Here is a 17,952-nt window from a genome sequence, read left to right as displayed (position 1 = left end):
ACTATCCTGCAATTTATAGATCTGCCACTGGTACAAAACACCGGAATGAAATGGCTTCATTACCTCCTTCTTGTGTAGATAAGTTCTCCAGATACTTGCTAATGACCTAACTATTTTATTCAGGTGTGGTGCAGGAGAGGCATATCTAAAAGTTGCAGGGCAGTGGCCCTCCAGGACTGGAATTTGACTCCTGTGGGATAGATGGATAATCTGTATTTCACAGTGACAAAAATCTGGAATGGTCAAAAAGATTTCTATGACACATGCCAAGCATGACTGGTGGTTTGGTTCCTTTGCTTTGTAGCCATTTATTCATCCCAGTAAAAATGTAGGCAAAGTAGTAAAATAAAGGCAGAAAGTGAGAACACAAGCATGTTTACTTAAGACCTTCAAAACAAGCCAAATTTGACAAGAAAAAAACCCACTTAAACATAACCATATAAAATTCAACACTATACAGATTTACATAAAAAAAATAAAGCATACAAAAAGGTAATGCTACTGCAGCAGAAATTTAAACTGTGCCTTGTAGACTTACATATGATCTGGCCAAAATCAAACAAAAAAAAAGATCAAGTTTAGTGAAGATTTTAAAAGGTTCATGTTGTGTTCTGAATACATGTGACAAACATTTCATTTTTTCTTTGACAAGCTTCGAGGGGAACCTTTTAGTAAGTCTCTGATTCTCAGGTACGTTCCAGTGGCTTCAGCTACTTCTGTGTATTCAGGGGTGTCTTCAAATTGAACAATGCCAGCTGCAAATTTGCTCCTATGAGGAACAGCTATGATCTTCTCATTACCAGACAAAACATCTCCAGCCCCGTCATTTGGGCTGTCAGGGCTGTCAGGGCCGTCATCTTGGAGTCTGACAGAATCTACATCAGGGCTCTGAGGACTTTCGTCTTCTACTTTTATGGGCCGATAGATTGGAGTCGAACTCTCTTGTACAGCCGGTTTCCGTTGATTCTCACTGTCAAAGCAAGATTCAGCAGGTCTCACCCTGTCTACCGTCTCATCAATATCTTCCATTTCCATGTCAATGTGTGCTGGTGTGGAAGCACTGGGCGAACTGGGAACAGGTGTACCTAAAGCCGGCGACTCACTGTCACTATTTGTAGCTGTGTCAGCATTTTCCAGAGCCGCCCAGATCAACCTCTGCTGCTCTTCTAGTTCCTCCAGAGTCAGATCGTCTTCTGCTGCCTCGACAGTCTCATCTGCTAGCGGCACTTCCCGTCTCTGCAGAGCTGGAGAGCCGTTGGTGGGAGTTGGTGGAGGCGTCCCTTTAGGGAGAGGTGGGCGAGTGGGTGTGGAGGGAGGAGTGCCCAGAGGTAATGGAGGAGGTGAGCTGTAGCAAGGGGAGCCTGGAGGTAGGGGTGGTTGGAACTGGAAGTCACCAGATTGATATGAATATGGTGTCCCTGGATCTGGGAAAAGCACAAAGGAATAACTATTATTCTGCATTTCAAGTTAGGTTTTGATAAGACATAAGTGCACATCAATTCTGGGAAATGTTGCAATACCTGATTCAATGTCCATATCTGAGCTCCTGTCTGAGTTTTGATCTGGGCTAGACTTAGTCTTCTTCCTAAGATGAGGGGATGAGTCGAACTCTTGTCGCCTCTTGTTGGAGGAGCCACCAGGCTGTTGGCAAAGAAAACTGAGATTTTAGGGCTCTGATCAAGCAGTGCAGCCAAAGACAAGTTCCTCACAAAGTCAATAACGTTTTCCAATTCAAAGAGTATCGCTTGGACAATACATAAAAATGTATCATGTAAGGGTTTCATATCAGGCAATATCGATGATTATTGACTAGGTTTTTTTATTTGAATATCTGAAATACTGGTAAACCGGTCACATCATCATCTTTGGTTTTATCCACAATTTGCTTTTAAGTTGTTGCTCTCCTTTTCTCCCTTCACTCCACATTGTTGTTTTTCCATTTTTAAGCAGTTATGAGGCAGGATGGCGAGACCTGAAACTGCAGCTGCGCAAGCTACTCAACAGGTTGTTGCTCGCTAACCACAGATCGAGTGAGTTGCTAGGTAACTGATGAGTGAGTAAGTTAGTTAATGTCATCAACCTGGCTTAACTGGCCGTGAGATGTTAAGCAGCTAAAGCCTTTTCTCTGCCTACATCCCCCAGGATGCTCTGCAGCTCTGGATCAGATTTCTGTGAAATTACTGAACATTCTAACTGACATTAAAAGATCATGTCTCTATCGTGATGATTTATTATCCAGCCCTAACAAAGAGTCTTCCTTTTAAAAGCTTGATGGTATTGGTGTCCTTATGTTGTAGAAAGTTGATGCAGGCATTGCACAAAAACGTACAGAAGAACTGGATGATTTGATATTGTTGAGTTTGGACATAAAGAATGAGAAGTCAAAACACTAAGCATTACCTTAGGGAAGTTGTTGGACAGGTAGGCTGCATAGTTTTGCTTCATGTGGCTGGTCTGCATTGGAATTGAACCATAATGCATAAACTCCTGGGAATCAGACAAGAATATAACTTTTTAAAAATGCAGAGCAATTACACCAGATCTATCCCAAACTCTCCAATTTAACGAAACTATGAAGTCAATGCAATAATGGATATCTAGAACAGATTTGTGTTTTTTTTTTTTTTCAAATTCAAGACTACAGTACCTACAGATTAAAACAAATTACCACTCGGTACATAGCATTAGGTTTGAAAGGTACTTGCATCTTTAATTTGATGTGCAGGCACGTTAAAACCAGGGAAATCCACCAGTTTGGAAACATCGTAAGAAACGTTTTGTGAAGTGCTGCCGACATCATCATTTGATACTACAAAAGCAGGAGGAAAAAATCTTTGTGACAAGGTCCAAAATACATGTTAATTTTATCAAAAAATTTAAAAAAATTATAAAAAGCAGAAGGAAAACATGATTACAAACAGAAAACATACCATTTCCATCATAGAGTGATAAGCCAGAGTCTTCCATCTCTGCCTCTTTGAGCCAACCTGGTGGATAACCCAGCTGTCTCATCCGATAAATGAGAGGAGGGAGGGTGTTACCGGCTACTCCCAGTGCTGCCAACAGCTCCTCACTGTTTAGAAATGAAAATGAAACATAATTAATTCATTAATACAAACAAATATGCGCTGTCTGATTTTACTGGAAGTCGTGTGTGATCATTGTTTCTTTTGGTTTGCACAAATTATCAATCCTACCTTAAGATTCCAGGCTTGAATTTTCCAAAGCGCTCCTCGACTTCATCAGCATGGTAGCGCTGGTTGCTCTGAGTGACCTGGCTTGAGTTCTGATTAAACGCTTTTCTTCTTTCATTTATCGCAGCCATATCTTTAGGCTAGGGAGGGGACAAAGTATAAATGCAGAAAATTAAGTAGTGGTTTTCCATGTTGAGAGTTTTACTGGGATCCAGTCCAGTACCTGGGGACAATCTCTGAGCTGATGAGCGCAAGAGCCACAGTTGAAACACATAGACTTGGGTCTGTGAAAATAATCATGACACAAATGTGAGCATATTAATAGACGAATTTGAAAACTTTATAAAACATTTAAGTCTTTTACCTTTTGTTTTTAATTTCCATTTCTAGTCCATCTGTTCCAATAACTTGGTTATAAACCTGCTGGTAGCTGTGCAACATTTCAGGAAGGTGTACTACTTTTTAAATTTTTTTTATCAAATATACTTTGATACAACAGTTAAAGATATTTGGTGAATAGTCATTTGTTGTTTCTTTTCTGTCTTAGGTTTTTCTTGAACCCCAAATGATCAAAAGCATCTGGAAATAAGCTAAAAAAAAAAAAATTCCTGGGAAAAATTATAAATAATCCATTTCAAAGATACGTTGGAACGTCCCATCCATCAGTCAGCTGGGGGTTTTCATTCACCAGAGGCTGTCCAAGTTTGTCAACACTGAAGGTAGGAAAATATAAAACGCTCCCAACAACCTAAGAGACAAAATAGTACAATAATATAAAATTCTCCTTTTCTCATGACAGCATGTTCTGCTTTATGTGGAGATACATTTAGGCACTTACTTTAAAGGCTTCTGTTGTAGTTCTCACACTACTGGAAGACAACTTATCAGGATCTTCATCCAATGCAAAAGCTGAATTCTTCAGAAAGTGAAACATGTTTCAGTGGAAGTTTATTTAAAGGGATATGTCTGGATTTTTAAAGTAAAGTTAAAAAGGTTAAAAGCAGCCATCACCTCCCCTGCAGTAGATTATTAGTTCAGCATCTTCATTTAGCATAAATTTGTATTAGTTGGACTATGAGGCTGAAACTAATGGTTTGAAGTGATACCTGAGAGGAGCCAAGAGCCAAATTGACTTTTGGTGTATAAACATCTCCAAACTCAAAAATTTCATGGCGGTTTACACAAGTGTTACTTTGTGAGCCTTTAAGTTGTTAGCATGTTTATATTGGGCTGTAGTTTGAAAATCCAATGATCATTTACACAGTAAATTGTTTACATAATATGAAACATGCCAAAGCTGGAACTAGTAGAGCAAAGTAATTGGTTTGCAAATTAACTAAATCTTCAATAGGCACACACTTAATGACATGTCCCTACAAAACTCTCGCACTTGTTGCTCTGCTTGCAGCTGCACCTTTAATTTCACAAAGATTAATCTGTGGTTTCAACAACCTGGTTCAAGCACAGAGAATACCCCACATTGTAGTTGGGCTACAACCAAACGACAAGAAAACAACTTTGGAAGAAGCCCCAGACTTAACACATTGTATTTACATTCTGTTATGATAGGTAATTTATTAGTTTATGACATCTCTGTTTTCATCCATGGCTGGAGTCTGAAACAGAATATAGCCTCTTAAACATATACAAATGCACAAAAACATGATTGTAGAGTAAATTCATAAGCAAATTAAAAGTGAATTAAACTACATTTTACATTCTATATCTGTAAGGCTCAAAGATCTTCCTGGTCTGACCATGACACAAAGGCAGCCAGCTGTCTGTATTCCTCCTTACAATGATCCTAAAACTCAAGCCTGGTGATGTTTGCCGTTAAGATGAAGGTGCAGCTATTATAGTTTTTCTTTGAAAGTGTAAAAAATATTAATCATCTGTGAGAAATGCTTTACTTTTACCTAAGAATTCATTTTGAAAAGTCACTCCATTAACCCATGCAAAGCAAAATGGCTTGCAGGAAAAACTTGGATATTAAAATGGATATGCTGATTTACCACAGGTAAGATATTGACAGCTTATAACTCTCTAGCATAACCACACTTTAGAAATTCCTGGTCTATCCCTTTAAAACACAATTTTGAAAATACAATAAATTTCTAGGTAAATACCTGTGGTTTCATGTGAAACACTGATATCTTCTTTTCATTGCCTGGTTTCTGGTGCTTCAAAATGACACTGCAGATGCAGTCTTCGATTTCTTGCCGACATTGTCTTGAAGAGAAATATTATTTAGTATTAATTTTTTCCACCTTTGCTTTGAGCTGTTCAATCTGAAACAAACCTTTTTGTTTCATTAAAATGTCCAAATGCGTCTATTGGCTAACATCTACAGAAGCCACCAATCATGCAAAGGAACAGACTCTACATCTATTTTTTTCCAGTAAATATTTAAAAGTACAGACACAACCAAAAGTACACAAATGTTGGTTTCTACTTCACTGTTTCCCATCTTACTGTCCTCTAATGAGCCCCTCTGAACGGTGCAACATTGAACTTACTTTGATATAATATTGTTGGTGAAGAGGATTTGAAGAAGTGGCCCGTCAATGTTGACATCTTCCACTGTGAGGCCGCTGTGAAGGCAGGTAGAAATGTGCCTTTAGTTAGGTTTCGTTTCAACTAAAGAGACAGGCAGATGTACAATTAGAATATTACCTCGGTCTTGTCAGGATATTGAGCTTCCGTCTTAATACTTTATGTGAGCTAAACGTTAAAGAAATAGAGAGAGACACGCAGCGAAAACAATTGCATATTTTACAGCTCGAGAACTTGCAGTTAGGGCTAATGATAGCAAACATGCTACAGCTACACTGACGCAAGGATATTCTCCTCAGAAAGCCTCTCGATATTATCTTCACACTCTTCCAGCCTGCTCCGGAGCTCGCTCGCCTCTGCGTTTTCTCCATCATCCTCTGTGAAGCGAATGTGTCTGGAGACCGGTGGAGCAGAGTCCTCCAGTTGCTGGAAAAGCTCACTGTCTCCGAAATCAACTTCGGCCATTTTTAGCCTTTGAGCACTAAACGGAAGTTCAGTAATGAAACGAATCATTTTGTGCGTTCATTGGTTATTTCCCTGTCACGTGTTCTGACTAGATTCGCTGATTTAATCCTACAGTCACGTGACTGTATGATTAAATCAGCGAATAGGTTAATAGACGTCTATTAATAGGTTAATAGACGTCAAACAATGTGAAACAATCTTTTTTCATCCAAAGTCAAATTAAACGCTTAACAGACCACACACATTGCAGGTATCTAGTCTAATGGTTGCTAAGACTATCAGAGCAAACTACTTTGGGTCTCTTGGTAGAAATGCATGCCACATTCTTCAGAATTTTGCTTAAAAAATGTAACAACAAATTTGATTCATGTTTGTCTGCTGTACTGCTTGTAGCCTGATAGTTTTGCAGCTGTTAAAGTAAAATATTATCTTCCAGTTGGTGGCGGCAGTGCGACAAAACGTCCATTGCTAACCACCATTAAACAAGTAAGAGAAGAAGAAAGAACGGCATCCACACTCCATTCCAGTAGATGGCAATAATGCACATCAGTAAGTTGCTTGCCAACCGCCATAAAAAAGAAGAAGAAGAAAGAACGGCATCCTGCCCACCCGCCAGGAAGAAGAAGAAGAAGGTAAACATACAATCGATACGCCACATAATGCCAGCGTGAGAAAACTTGTAGTTATGTCAAGCTGTTCACCTGCCCCGTTAACTTTACCGCAGTGGAAAGGAGGCTGTCGGAAAATTCGTTTTATTTACTTAGTGAATCCAACATCGTTCAGCTTGAGCAGCTGTCTGCAGGTAAAATCTACTGATCTGGTCGCGTAATTTGATGAAGATTTAGTTAAAGTCTATATCTAAATTTTAAATTTGTTAGGATTGTCAAACACACATTTTTTATAAATAACAAATAACATAATTCCGTGTTTCGTTTCTTTTATGCCAGGATCCAGCAATTCCACTGTATTTAGGAGCTGATCTCCTGTCCAATACTGACATCCGTGTGGAAAACCATCCCAGGTACCATGCCAAGTTTGCCAAGAAAGGACTTGCCACTAAAGTACACTTTTCCTCAGGTAAAATGTATAGCTGATCATATTAAAGTCCAATGAAAATCTCAACACCATGGCTATCGCCGTGTTGGCTATTATTATCTTACTTTATTTAACCTATTTTATTGTTTGTTTGTTTGTTTGTCGCAGCATTCAGATTCCAGGGATTGAGGGTTCCAGCTGCAAATAACAGCTTGTGGTTTTACAGCATTCAAGGACTTTTCCGCTTAGCCTTTGAAATATACAGTAAGCAAGAGCAGCTTGCAGTGTTGGAGAATTTCCAGGTACAAATGCATGCACATTAACCTGATGATATTAGATTACTTTCTACAGTTTTGGTCATAATTTTACGTAAACTAAAAAGTGAGCCATTTCTTTGAAACTACTTGAGTACCTTTCACCAAATATAAGTTGGGATATGTTTACATTTGAACCTGTGTAGCTTAGAGAAAATCTGCAGTGTCTTTAGATGTTAGTATTAAAAATAATTAAAAGCCCAAAATTATATTTACTTAATGTATGTATGTACATTTCTTACAAGATATCTTTGTTTAGATTCTCAGTTGTTTTGGATGTGACACTCCTAGGGAAGTGGACTTCTCTTGTTTCCTGAAGATGTTTCATGTCTCAGCCAAAAGACTTCTTCAGGGCTGAAACATCTTCAAGAAACAAGAAGAGTGGCTTCTGTGTCATCTGACTCTTCCTGGACATGTTTAATATATAATTCAGATTGTCTTTTCGTCGCAGGATGTTTGGAAATCACAGATAAACGAAAGCCCTCTGGAAATGAATTACAGCCTCAATCTGCATCTTGACAATCCGGCGTCTTCAAGCGTGGCTGACAAAGATTTGGAAATACCTGGACATGATTCTAGCCAGATGAACGGGAACGTCATGCATGCATCTGTTGATGACACAGCTGATACAGCAGCAGATCATGATTATTGTACTTTCACCAAACAAAGCTGCCAAACTGAGCAGATCCATCCCGCTGTAGCTGCTCTCAGAGAAAAACTGCACCACTTGGATGACCAACTCCGCTCTCCCCCTCAAGGCCGCACAGATCGCCTGGAAACTATGTTGCTGCTCTTAGAGAAGATTGATCGATACATGAATGGTAGCCTAGATGAAAAGGATGCAACTGAAGCTGTGTTAGCACTACTGAATGTTGAAGACTGGACTAAAGACTCTGTGTATTCGAGTTACATGCTTACTTATATAGGACAGTGGGTTGGACAGCAGTTTCATGCAGCCAACAGCAGCATCAGCCAGAAAGTGGAGAGTTTTAAAGTACAGCACATCGAACAGATCAGTGATTTGCCACCTGCAGAGGAGCTGGCTGCAGAACTGTTTCCAGAGGCTATGCAGACTCTGCTGCTGCACTGGATGGGCTTGTGTGATGAGTCGACTGAAGGAAAGAGACGCAGCGAATATCCAATCCTGCTTCTTATTCTGGAGTTCGCGAACCATAACCTCATTACCGGTGTCGCTCACGTGCTCTACTCAACTCTTATATGTAAATGAGAGAAAATTTCCATAGAGCTACCAACATAATACCTGCACAACTCTTATAGACTCTTATATTTATCCAAACGATAAATAATTTCCAGTCCTAAATTTGCAGGATCGTTGTAGGTTATAGTTTGGTTTATAAACTATGAAAATATTTCATTCATAGAAATTCTTTGCTATTGTTTATAAAATAACTTGATTTTTGGCAAAACATAAGTTGCACCTATATGATCGATTTTTTTGTTATTTTGCATCAAAGAATGGGAAGTAGTTTTTTCAAGTCTCAGATTTTTGCATTAGTCCACAATATTTGTCCTCAAACTCTACTTTATTTGAATACTTATCCTAATGTTGCACACAATATTAGGAGAAAGTGGGATATCTTGTTGCACTGACTTAAATAAACAAATACTCAAGTAAACCACATTCATGTCTTTTCACACTGGATTAATTGTAAACATAGTCCACAAAAAGTGAGTAATGTGTGCTGCTCCTGCTTAGAAAAATCTTTTTAAAATCTCAATATGGTTTTATTGAAAAATTTGCATCTGGCTGCATCTGCTCTTTTGGCAAAGGAACAAAATAGTGTTTTTCTCCCAAGTGGTTCTAAAACATTTTATACTGAATTGAACCCTAAACATCACCAGATTTTAGAAGTGGAGGGCACCTGAATCCATGGTAATCTATTCAACAACAGTTAAAGTAAGTGGTATTTACTTTATATAACTCTTTATAAAGTCCAAAGGACTCCAAAGTGCTTCACAATACATTTATTCACACACTGATGGTGGCAAGCTACAGGAATGCCACCAGTTATTCCAGTTCTGCTTTTCTTATATTATCTGGGTTGACTAATAGTTACATTTTAGTTATTTAGGAACTTTTTAGAAAAAAAAGAAACATCTAGTAGTAGCTTTACTGTACCCTACTTTTTACTTCTTCTTGACTGATATTAGTTTGAAGTATAACCTTTACTTGAGTACAACTTATAGTTACCTCACTCAATGAAGAACAAATCTGTGCTCATATGTCAGTGACCATCAATTCTTTCCTCAAGACATAGTAATGTAGGAGAATCTGCTGTTAGGTCATCAAATATAAAATAGAGCCTCAGAACTGTTCAGCACTTCAAAGAGCAATTTAACATTCACTCATGACATCAATGTAACACATTATCAACTGAATGTGGTTTTGTAAGACACAATGTGATGCATGAAAACTTTTTCAACACAAAATTTATTATATGAATGAGTGAAACATTTCAAACTCATTTTTATCCAAAGAAGTCAAGGAGACAAGTGTTTATAACAACCCATGATTGATTTTACCCAATGACAAGTGAAGATGGGGGATTCCAAAAATGCTACTGTGTCCTTTGCTAAATGAATGTAAACAGCATCAGCTTAAACCACATCGTACTCCGACAACCACACATCAATATATTTGTTTTTCATAAAAAAGAATCACATTATTAAAAGGAAATATCTACTTCACCTTCGCATCCACCAGTCAAGATAATTCCTCCTTTTTCCCCGCAGACGTAAAGATTAATAAACGCTGAGACAAACTCAGCGTCTCACTATGTACACGTTACAATTTATGAGGCTTTTGTCTATAAATAATATACAGATTCAGAGAAACATCCATGCAAGCTCGAGGGCTGGCAATGAATTATGTGATGAGATGAGGACAAGTGCCAAGGTTTGGCACTAGATGGAATCCATCCCACGAGAGAAAGAGGAGGAAAAGCCAAGTCCCATTCCTCTCTGGGTGTGTGTCTGAGATCGAGCCATCTCGTACTGAACATCGAGGTTCTTGAACATCTCCTCTTGCTTCTGAAGAGTCTTTAATCCTTCAGCATTGAGTTGTTTGGTAGCTTCTGCATCATCCTCATCCTGCAAACACACACATGGTAAAATATCCTTTTACTCTAAACTTAAAACTCAAAAAGTGGTCAAAATATGAAGGAAAGTAAGAGGTTTACCTTAATGCCCATTAGCTTGCGAAATTTAACATTCTGGTCCTTGTTTCCGAAGTTTAGTTTCTCCCACAACTCAGCAGTTTGTGACTTTTCCTTAGAAAGTACAAAACCAAAATATAAGTATTTTGGTAAGCAATCATTGTCAAATATATTCACAAGTTTCCAGACAAACAAACGTACCCCGTCCTTCTTCCCCTGCCATAGCATTTTCCTCTTTTTCTCCTGTTCTGCAAACTTCATGGGGTTGACAGCAGACGGGTTGTAGTAACTGGGCACAGCAATGCCAGTCTCCGCGAGGGTTTTGGCTTGAAGCGCTGCCATCTGTGCAGCCATGGCAATCTGAGGGGTGACCTGCGTCCCAGAGGCCAGAAGGGCGGCCACGTTAAGGGCAGGGTTCGAGGCAGCCGCCGCCGCAACAGCTGCAATGGGGGCGGCCACCGCTGAGGATAGAACGATGAGAATTAGCACCAGAATCTGAACAGAAAGATAAACATGTGAACACTTAGTAATAATACATCACCTGCAGCCATTTCCTGCTGTTGCTGCTGCTGTTTCTCCAACATTTCTTTCTCTTTCTGCTCTTGTAGTTTCTTGGCTCTCTCTAGTCTGAAAAGAAAAATAAAAAAAACATTGACCTCATTTCCTCTTTTGTTTAAATTAAATCACATGATTCTCGAGTCTGTATAAGAACTACACGCACAGCAGCCTCAGAACAAACTCTTATGAATTTAAATTCAATTAACAAAAACATTCCATTACCTTCTGGCTAAAGCCTCTTGTGCATCCATCGCTGTGTTTCTCCCTCGGAAGACCAGTGGACTAACAGACCTGCTTAGACTCTTTCTGTGCACTTTTTCGACCCTCTTCTTTCGCTCCCTGAAGCAATAATCAGTGGAAAATTAGGAAGAACAGCTTGGATACCTCTACTCTCCTGCCCAAATTTGTAAAAGTTACAATAAAAGATTTGATTTTCGAACACTCACCTGCTTTTGCTGCGACTTTTGCTGTGGTGACGATGTTTGGTTCTGGAACCTGAACGAGACCTGGCTTTCTTCTTCCTGTCCCGGCTGCGCGATTTTGACCGCCGCTGATCCCTGCTTCTGCTGTGATGCCGTCTGCAGTAAAAAATAAAAATGAACAAATTACTGTAAATAAATTGTAAACAAACACAAATCCAAGAGATTACACAAGTACAGCCATAATTTTATTAGAGCTGCCACTGAATTTCATTTATTCTATTGATTATTTTGTTGACTACTTGATTAGTCGGATAGGTTACTTTAGACCAGGGGTCTCAAACTCAATTTCCCTGGGGGCCGATGGAGGTAGAGTCTGGGTGAGGCTGGGCCGCATCGGGTTTTCCACAAGAAAAGCTCTTACAAAAACATTCCAATGTTATCAAATGTCTTTATTTTTATTTTTTAAACACAAAATAAGATGAAAAAATAAATAAATTAACAATTCATAAGAAAAAAAATGAATCAGTAATAAATAAATAAAATATAATAATAACACAGCAGCTATAGAAGACTAGATAAATGTAATTATTATAATTCAGATTCAAATGGCTGTATTAACAGTTCTTTAACCTTTAACTTTCTGAACATGAATGGAACATTGAACATAAACTGTTATGAATATAACAGTTTATACTGTTATACTGTTAACTGTTTCTTCTGCCTACTTCTTACTGCTAGAGGTCTGGCAGCGCTTCCTCTCGCATAGCCGAGCCACATTTGGCTTAAGGGAGGAGGCAGTTGAGACCCTAAGTAGAGCTTGAAGATGCTCGTCAGTAAGTCTGGACCTGTACTTGGACTTATTGAAGTTCAAGGTAGAGAAGAGCTTTTCGCACAAGTATGTGCTCCCAAAAAGACACATGGTCCGCTTGAACATTCGGGAAAGCTCAGGGAAGCTGGGTGGCAATTCTCTCAAAAATTGCCCAAGCTTGTCTGCTTTTCCACTCACCTCCCTGAACTTGGCTTTGAGTTCAGAGTGGCACTCTTGGTCAATGAGCTCCATTTGAAGCACTGTGATTGGTAAGTTAGTTCAGCTCCGCACACAACACTGAAAAGTGCCAATCATATCAAACTCGCGGGCAGTGTTGGTATAGTTACTTTGAAAAAGTAACTTTAATCGGACTACTGATTACTCCTTGAAAAAGTAACTTAGTTAGATTACTGACTACTTGATTTGGAAAGTAACTAAGTTACATTAAAAGTAACTTTTTAGTTACTTTCAGCAGCTGCTAACAACAACGCTCCGCCTCCTGTGAAAATCACATTGAGCTTTGCCAATACTTTTTTGTAAGCTATTTTATAATGGTAACATCAACAATGTGTCTCCACTGATAAGGTTGAACTGAAGAGGAGATTGTAGAAAAATAAAAAACGTGAGTAGTTTGTGTGGTCCACTGTTGTCTGGAAAACTCTAAGAAGGATTTTAAAGCCCCCATCTAAATCCCCCCAGCCTCCAGGTTCTGCGTTACGGCCCTGCATTTGGTGTCACTGCGCACAGAGCTCCTCCTACAGCTCCACAGCTCAGATGGCTGCACAGATTTGCGACACTTATCTTAGTATTAATAATTAGAATTAAGTTGCCATTATAATTATTGGAAACTACGGACACGTTCATTCGTGGCTGTTTTCACGTTTATTGCGCTGTTTAAATTAGTCTCGATGTTTGTTTTCTGGAGCGCAACGCGAAGCTCGACGTCATTCAGAGGTAATACATTAACTTGCCGTTAACAAAGACACAGCGGGACGGATCATCTGAGAAATGATGAACAGGGAGAGATGGAATAAGACTACCTTAATGACGAACAAATTCTGGGATTTATTATGAGTCTCTGCTTATTTCCAAGCCCAAATGAGCAACTTCACGTTCAAAAACGAGCCCAAAAAGGCGCAACCCGCCGCTCATTAAATCGGCAAGCGACTTTAAAAAATGAAGCCCAAAGCCGCTTATAATTATCGGACTTGGCGGCAGAATCTCAAAATAGTTCCAGTTTTTCCACCAACAAAATGCGCATCTCCCTCCATTGTTTACATTTCCGTCGCATAGAGACGTCGGTCACTCGACAAGACGCGTAGAGGAAATACGATTAAATAACAAAAGAAGATAGTAACGCAAAAATGATTTTGATAAGTAACTGTAGTCTGACTACTGGATTTGAAATAGCAACACGTTAGATTACTCGTTACTGAAAAAAGTGGTCTGACGTCAGTAACGCATTACAAATTAACGTGTTACTGACATCACTGCTCGCGGGCCACACTAACATTAAACTTTCATATTAAGGTGGGGGCCACAAACTATCGTCCCGAGGGCCGCAGTTTGCCCGCGAGTCTGAGACCCCTGCTTTAGACCTAAACCTGCCAGTGATATAAAAAATTAAGGGCTTAACTGCATGCCCCTAGCAAAGTTTATTAACTGTCAGAATAAAGAAAAAACATGGTGAAAGAGGAAGTCTGGCACAATGGTTTTTGTATGTTTCCACTATAATATCCACATCAAATATTATTTGTTTTATTTTGCAGCAGTAAATGACAAGGTCTTTCTAACAGTAATCAAGCTGTTGGTTTTGTCTCAAACATGACGGCACGTTCAGAGACAGTTTGTAACTAACAGGTAATAATTTGGGTGGAGAAAAAACAAATCCATAATCCATAGTATTTATCTCTTCTTTGTCACAAGACAAATCGCATGAGAAAAGAGCTGCTTACTTATCAGTCGGACTAACCTTTCTCTTGAGTGTGACCTGGACAAGCTCCGCCCCCTCGAAGACTTCCTTTCCTTCCGCCTGGATCGGTCTTCTCCGTTCTCTGCTGGATGTCTCTCCTGCTCTTGATGATCTTCTGATTTTTTGTGAGATTTTGATGGCTTCTCTGAATCCCTTTTTCGTGCCTGTTTTAAGAAGAAGTTGTCTCTTTCAGGAAAATAGTGCAACAAAAAGAGTTAGTACCATGGCTTAGAGCAAAAGGTTTGTAAAAAAAAAATAAAAATCTGACAAGACGAATTGACCTTGTCATTTCGAAACCCATCTTTAAAAAACAACAACATAATTCTCAGATCATGACTGTATAAGTGGGTATTTCTGAGTATGCACTGTTTTGGCTGCACTGATAAGGAGACCAAAGAATAGCTACAATAACAAATGAAGCCAGCATTTCTGGAACGTTTTGCTAGATTTGATGACGTGCATGCAAATGTTAAATTCTGACTATCAAGGCAGAAACTTCGAATTAGTGCTAAAAATCCAATACAATTCAATGAAATCTAAACACTCTGAATTGGACCAACTTAAAGGTTAAAATAGGGATGGGCATCCAACTGATTTTGTGTTTAAGTTTAAAGCATTTTGAGATTCAGTGAATGCCCATTCCTAGCTGCAAGAGATGACAGAGTTAATGCCACTTTTTCTACAAACATTGAGAGACAAATAGGAGTTTGAATGGCAGATAGTTACCTGTCCCAGTAGTAGGCATATTATTTTGCTATGTCAGCAGGGTCCTCTGTTCAGTCTCTTCGTGCATTAGCACGCTGAGTATGATTTATTGTAGAAATGTTATCATGTGATCTCCACACAGGATTTAACAAAAATAAAAGGAAAAAAAGCTATTTTTCACCAATTTATATGTTTATAATAATCACAGATATCCAAGGACACAAGCTTCCTGCGATACATGTGAGCATTAAGAGGGCAAAAATTATCCTTTTGACATGAGGCTGTAGTCCTTTTTTTTTTGTTCTGAGCTTTTCTATCACAAAAATGTTGAACTTAGGCACCAAATACTCACCATGACCTAAAACTAGCAACTATCGTGCTTTACAATCAAATTAAAAATGTTTTTCATTAAATTAAATGAATATATTAATTACCTCTTTGCTCCTGCTCCGACTTCGTCTGCATTTTCTGTCACCTAGAAAAGACAGAACGCAGTTTTCCCAAATGATCAGAATACAAATTATGGAACCCATTTGGCAACAATTGCATAACAATCCCACATACAGAAAGGCTCTGAGGGGAATAGACAACTATGTAACATGCTTACATAACAATATATTTTAAATAACCTTAGACATTTAAAAAAACTTTACTGATAATATTTTGGAATCTAATGGCCAGTTGTGTAAAACCATTCTAGTAGAGACTATGTATCTTTTCTAAGCACTTACGTTTTCGTTCCCTGGAACGTGACCTTGACCGTGAATGATGGTGTTTGGAGAATCGGGGAGACCTAGAAGATTCCATGCTGTGCTTTCTTCTGTGATGAACTGGAGAACTTGATCTGTTCAACTCTGCAGAGTCGTCGCTCGCCTGAAACAAATGGGTCGATAAGTAAAACCAGCAGCATTTCAATCTATTTACATAGAATAGACTCCAGAGTAATACAATAACCTAAAGTACTGACAGAACAGAAATAATGGCAGTACCATAAATATTAACGGGTTTGTTTTGCTCTTATCACTCTCTTTATTTGACTTGAGTTTTTCATCACAATCAGCTCCTGTGATATTTTCCATATATTTAATAATCTTAACTAAGCCCTCATCACTGTCTCACACTAAATCTCAAAATTTCAGTCTACTAACTCATCTGCCGAATAAATATCTGTCAGATTCCACTAAAAACAGAACATACTGTAACCATCCATTTTAACATTAAAATTTTTAGATTTGGACTTGACATAGTGTTTTACTTAAAAAGGAACACATGCTGAACACAACTTTGTTTTCATGCATTGATTCTCTGTTTCTGTTTGTTTAGTTGAATAACAACAGCATTACAGGGCCGTTAAAAATTATTATATAAACCAAAAACGCAGAATATTAAACTCATTATTCAAATAAAACTTTTTTTTTAAAGTTTGGGTCACAACCTATCAAACTTTTCCATCTGAATTCAGTGACATAACTCCAAACTTTCAGCCTTTAAAATTTCTTAAACATTTAAATTTCAGGCGGCATACACAGTCTTCGTGTCGTTTGGGGTGCCCTTTTATATGAATTAATTTGTTTAGACAAACAAAAAACTTAAAAGAAACTGTCAACACACCTATTTAATGTCTGACAAATGTCCAGATTTAGTCCAATATCACATTCACTAAAAATAAAACCCATTATCTCAAAACACACATCATGAACATATTACAGGTACTAAGCCTGCTGGAGCTAGCGGTACAGTGCGTATTTATTTAGACCTGAATGGCGTTTTATTAGGCTAACTTTACAGTTACAGCCAGAGCAACTACATATTTAAGTACACAACTCAATGCTATACATTTTAGCCCTGGCTGGTTCACTTAGTTTAAAAACCGTAATTTGGGAAAGAGAAGTTAAATATGTGCTAACAGCTAATATTGTTTTTCTATAGCCAGTAGCCATGATGTCGCTAAGCTAACAACCATTGACCGTCGCCATCTTTAAGAAAAAAAATCTGCACCACATAGTACATTTTTACCAATATTTTATTAAAACCGCTTATGTTGATCACATATTAATGTAGTTACCATTAATACTTACCGACATAATCCAGGATCACCAATTTATATGGAATAAATCTTTTTTTGAAGCAGTTCAACGCAAAACGGTAGAGGACTTTACTTCCAGCCAGGTCGATGTGTTACTCAGCTAGCTACTGTGCTGGGTTGCCAGTTTGTACCGTAAATGTGCTTTCATTGCACTAAAATCGTCAGTGTTGTTAAAGAATGAATAGAAACGGGATCATTAGAAATATTTAACACATATGTTTTCAAGTAATATGGATAGAAATATAATGGTATTTATTCCATTAACGAAACAAATAAAATAAGTCCTTAAAAACCGCTGTAAAGGTTTTTGCATTTAAGCACTAATGCCGTTCGACAGCAGTGTTTGAGATAATACATCTAATTTATTTTTATAATGCTGTTGTATGTCAAAGTAAACTGATTTGATAGAGAATGAAAAATTATTGGATGTAATGAAAAAGTTACTGTGTAAATCAAACCTGGCAACGCGGAATGGGCGAGATTGGTTTTTACCCTGTAATGATTTCAACAGGCTCAAATCAGGCTTCACATTAGTTATATTTTTAAACGAATTCCCTTTGATATATTGGAATGTATACATTAAACACATTGAAAATTAAAGTCTGTGTTGTTGTCTGGATAATAAACTGATATCATTATTAAATAAGCATTGTTTTTCGTGAGC

At 38.2% G+C, this 17,952-nt stretch overlaps 3 protein-coding genes across 4 annotated transcripts; 1 reads left to right on the top strand and 2 right to left on the bottom strand.

Annotated features, from left to right (window-relative positions):
• Positions 1 to 277: 277 nt before the first annotated feature.
• Positions 278 to 6,673, bottom strand: zcchc8 (zinc finger, CCHC domain containing 8). The gene is made up of 14 exons (XM_044111456.1): positions 6,038 to 6,673; positions 5,868 to 5,910; positions 5,711 to 5,785; positions 5,321 to 5,423; positions 4,033 to 4,110; positions 3,839 to 3,942; positions 3,559 to 3,624; positions 3,418 to 3,478; positions 3,198 to 3,334; positions 2,931 to 3,073; positions 2,706 to 2,809; positions 2,401 to 2,487; positions 1,521 to 1,641; positions 278 to 1,424 (listed from the first exon to the last, which is right to left on the bottom strand). Exons 1-14 carry the CDS (start codon positions 6,258 to 6,260, stop codon positions 634 to 636), a joined length of 2,136 nt encoding a protein of 711 aa, XP_043967391.1. The 5' UTR covers positions 6,261 to 6,673; the 3' UTR covers positions 278 to 633.
• A 63-nt stretch (positions 6,674 to 6,736) lies between these two features.
• si:ch211-110p13.9 (uncharacterized protein LOC562347 homolog) lies at positions 6,737 to 9,317 on the top strand. Of its 2 annotated transcripts, none has more exons than XM_044111458.1 (4): positions 6,737 to 6,844; positions 7,160 to 7,289; positions 7,416 to 7,549; positions 8,013 to 9,317. In XM_044111458.1, exons 1-4 carry the CDS (start codon positions 6,743 to 6,745, stop codon positions 8,787 to 8,789), a joined length of 1,143 nt encoding a protein of 380 aa, XP_043967393.1. In that variant the 5' UTR covers positions 6,737 to 6,742; the 3' UTR covers positions 8,790 to 9,317. The 2 variants fall into 2 exon arrangements, with proteins under 2 accessions (XP_043967393.1, XP_043967392.1); XM_044111457.1 differs by having other exon boundaries at positions 6,834 to 7,014; positions 8,013 to 9,315.
• Positions 9,318 to 9,994: 677 nt separating this feature from the next.
• On the bottom strand, positions 9,995 to 17,430 carry rsrc2 (arginine/serine-rich coiled-coil 2). The gene is made up of 10 exons (XM_044111502.1): positions 17,281 to 17,430; positions 15,934 to 16,075; positions 15,637 to 15,677; positions 14,498 to 14,661; positions 11,742 to 11,873; positions 11,518 to 11,634; positions 11,279 to 11,364; positions 10,939 to 11,198; positions 10,762 to 10,851; positions 9,995 to 10,672 (listed from the first exon to the last, which is right to left on the bottom strand). Exons 1-10 carry the CDS (start codon positions 17,284 to 17,286, stop codon positions 10,487 to 10,489), a joined length of 1,224 nt encoding a protein of 407 aa, XP_043967437.1. The 5' UTR covers positions 17,287 to 17,430; the 3' UTR covers positions 9,995 to 10,486.
• Positions 17,431 to 17,952: the final 522 nt, after the last annotated feature.

The sequence above is a fragment of the Gambusia affinis genome, linkage group LG03 (genome assembly GCF_019740435.1).
Source record: "Gambusia affinis linkage group LG03, SWU_Gaff_1.0, whole genome shotgun sequence".
NCBI lineage: Eukaryota > Metazoa > Chordata > Actinopteri > Cyprinodontiformes > Poeciliidae > Gambusia > Gambusia affinis.
Note: the sequence above shows the minus strand (reverse complement) of the source record. Positions and strands in the feature narration are given on the sequence as shown.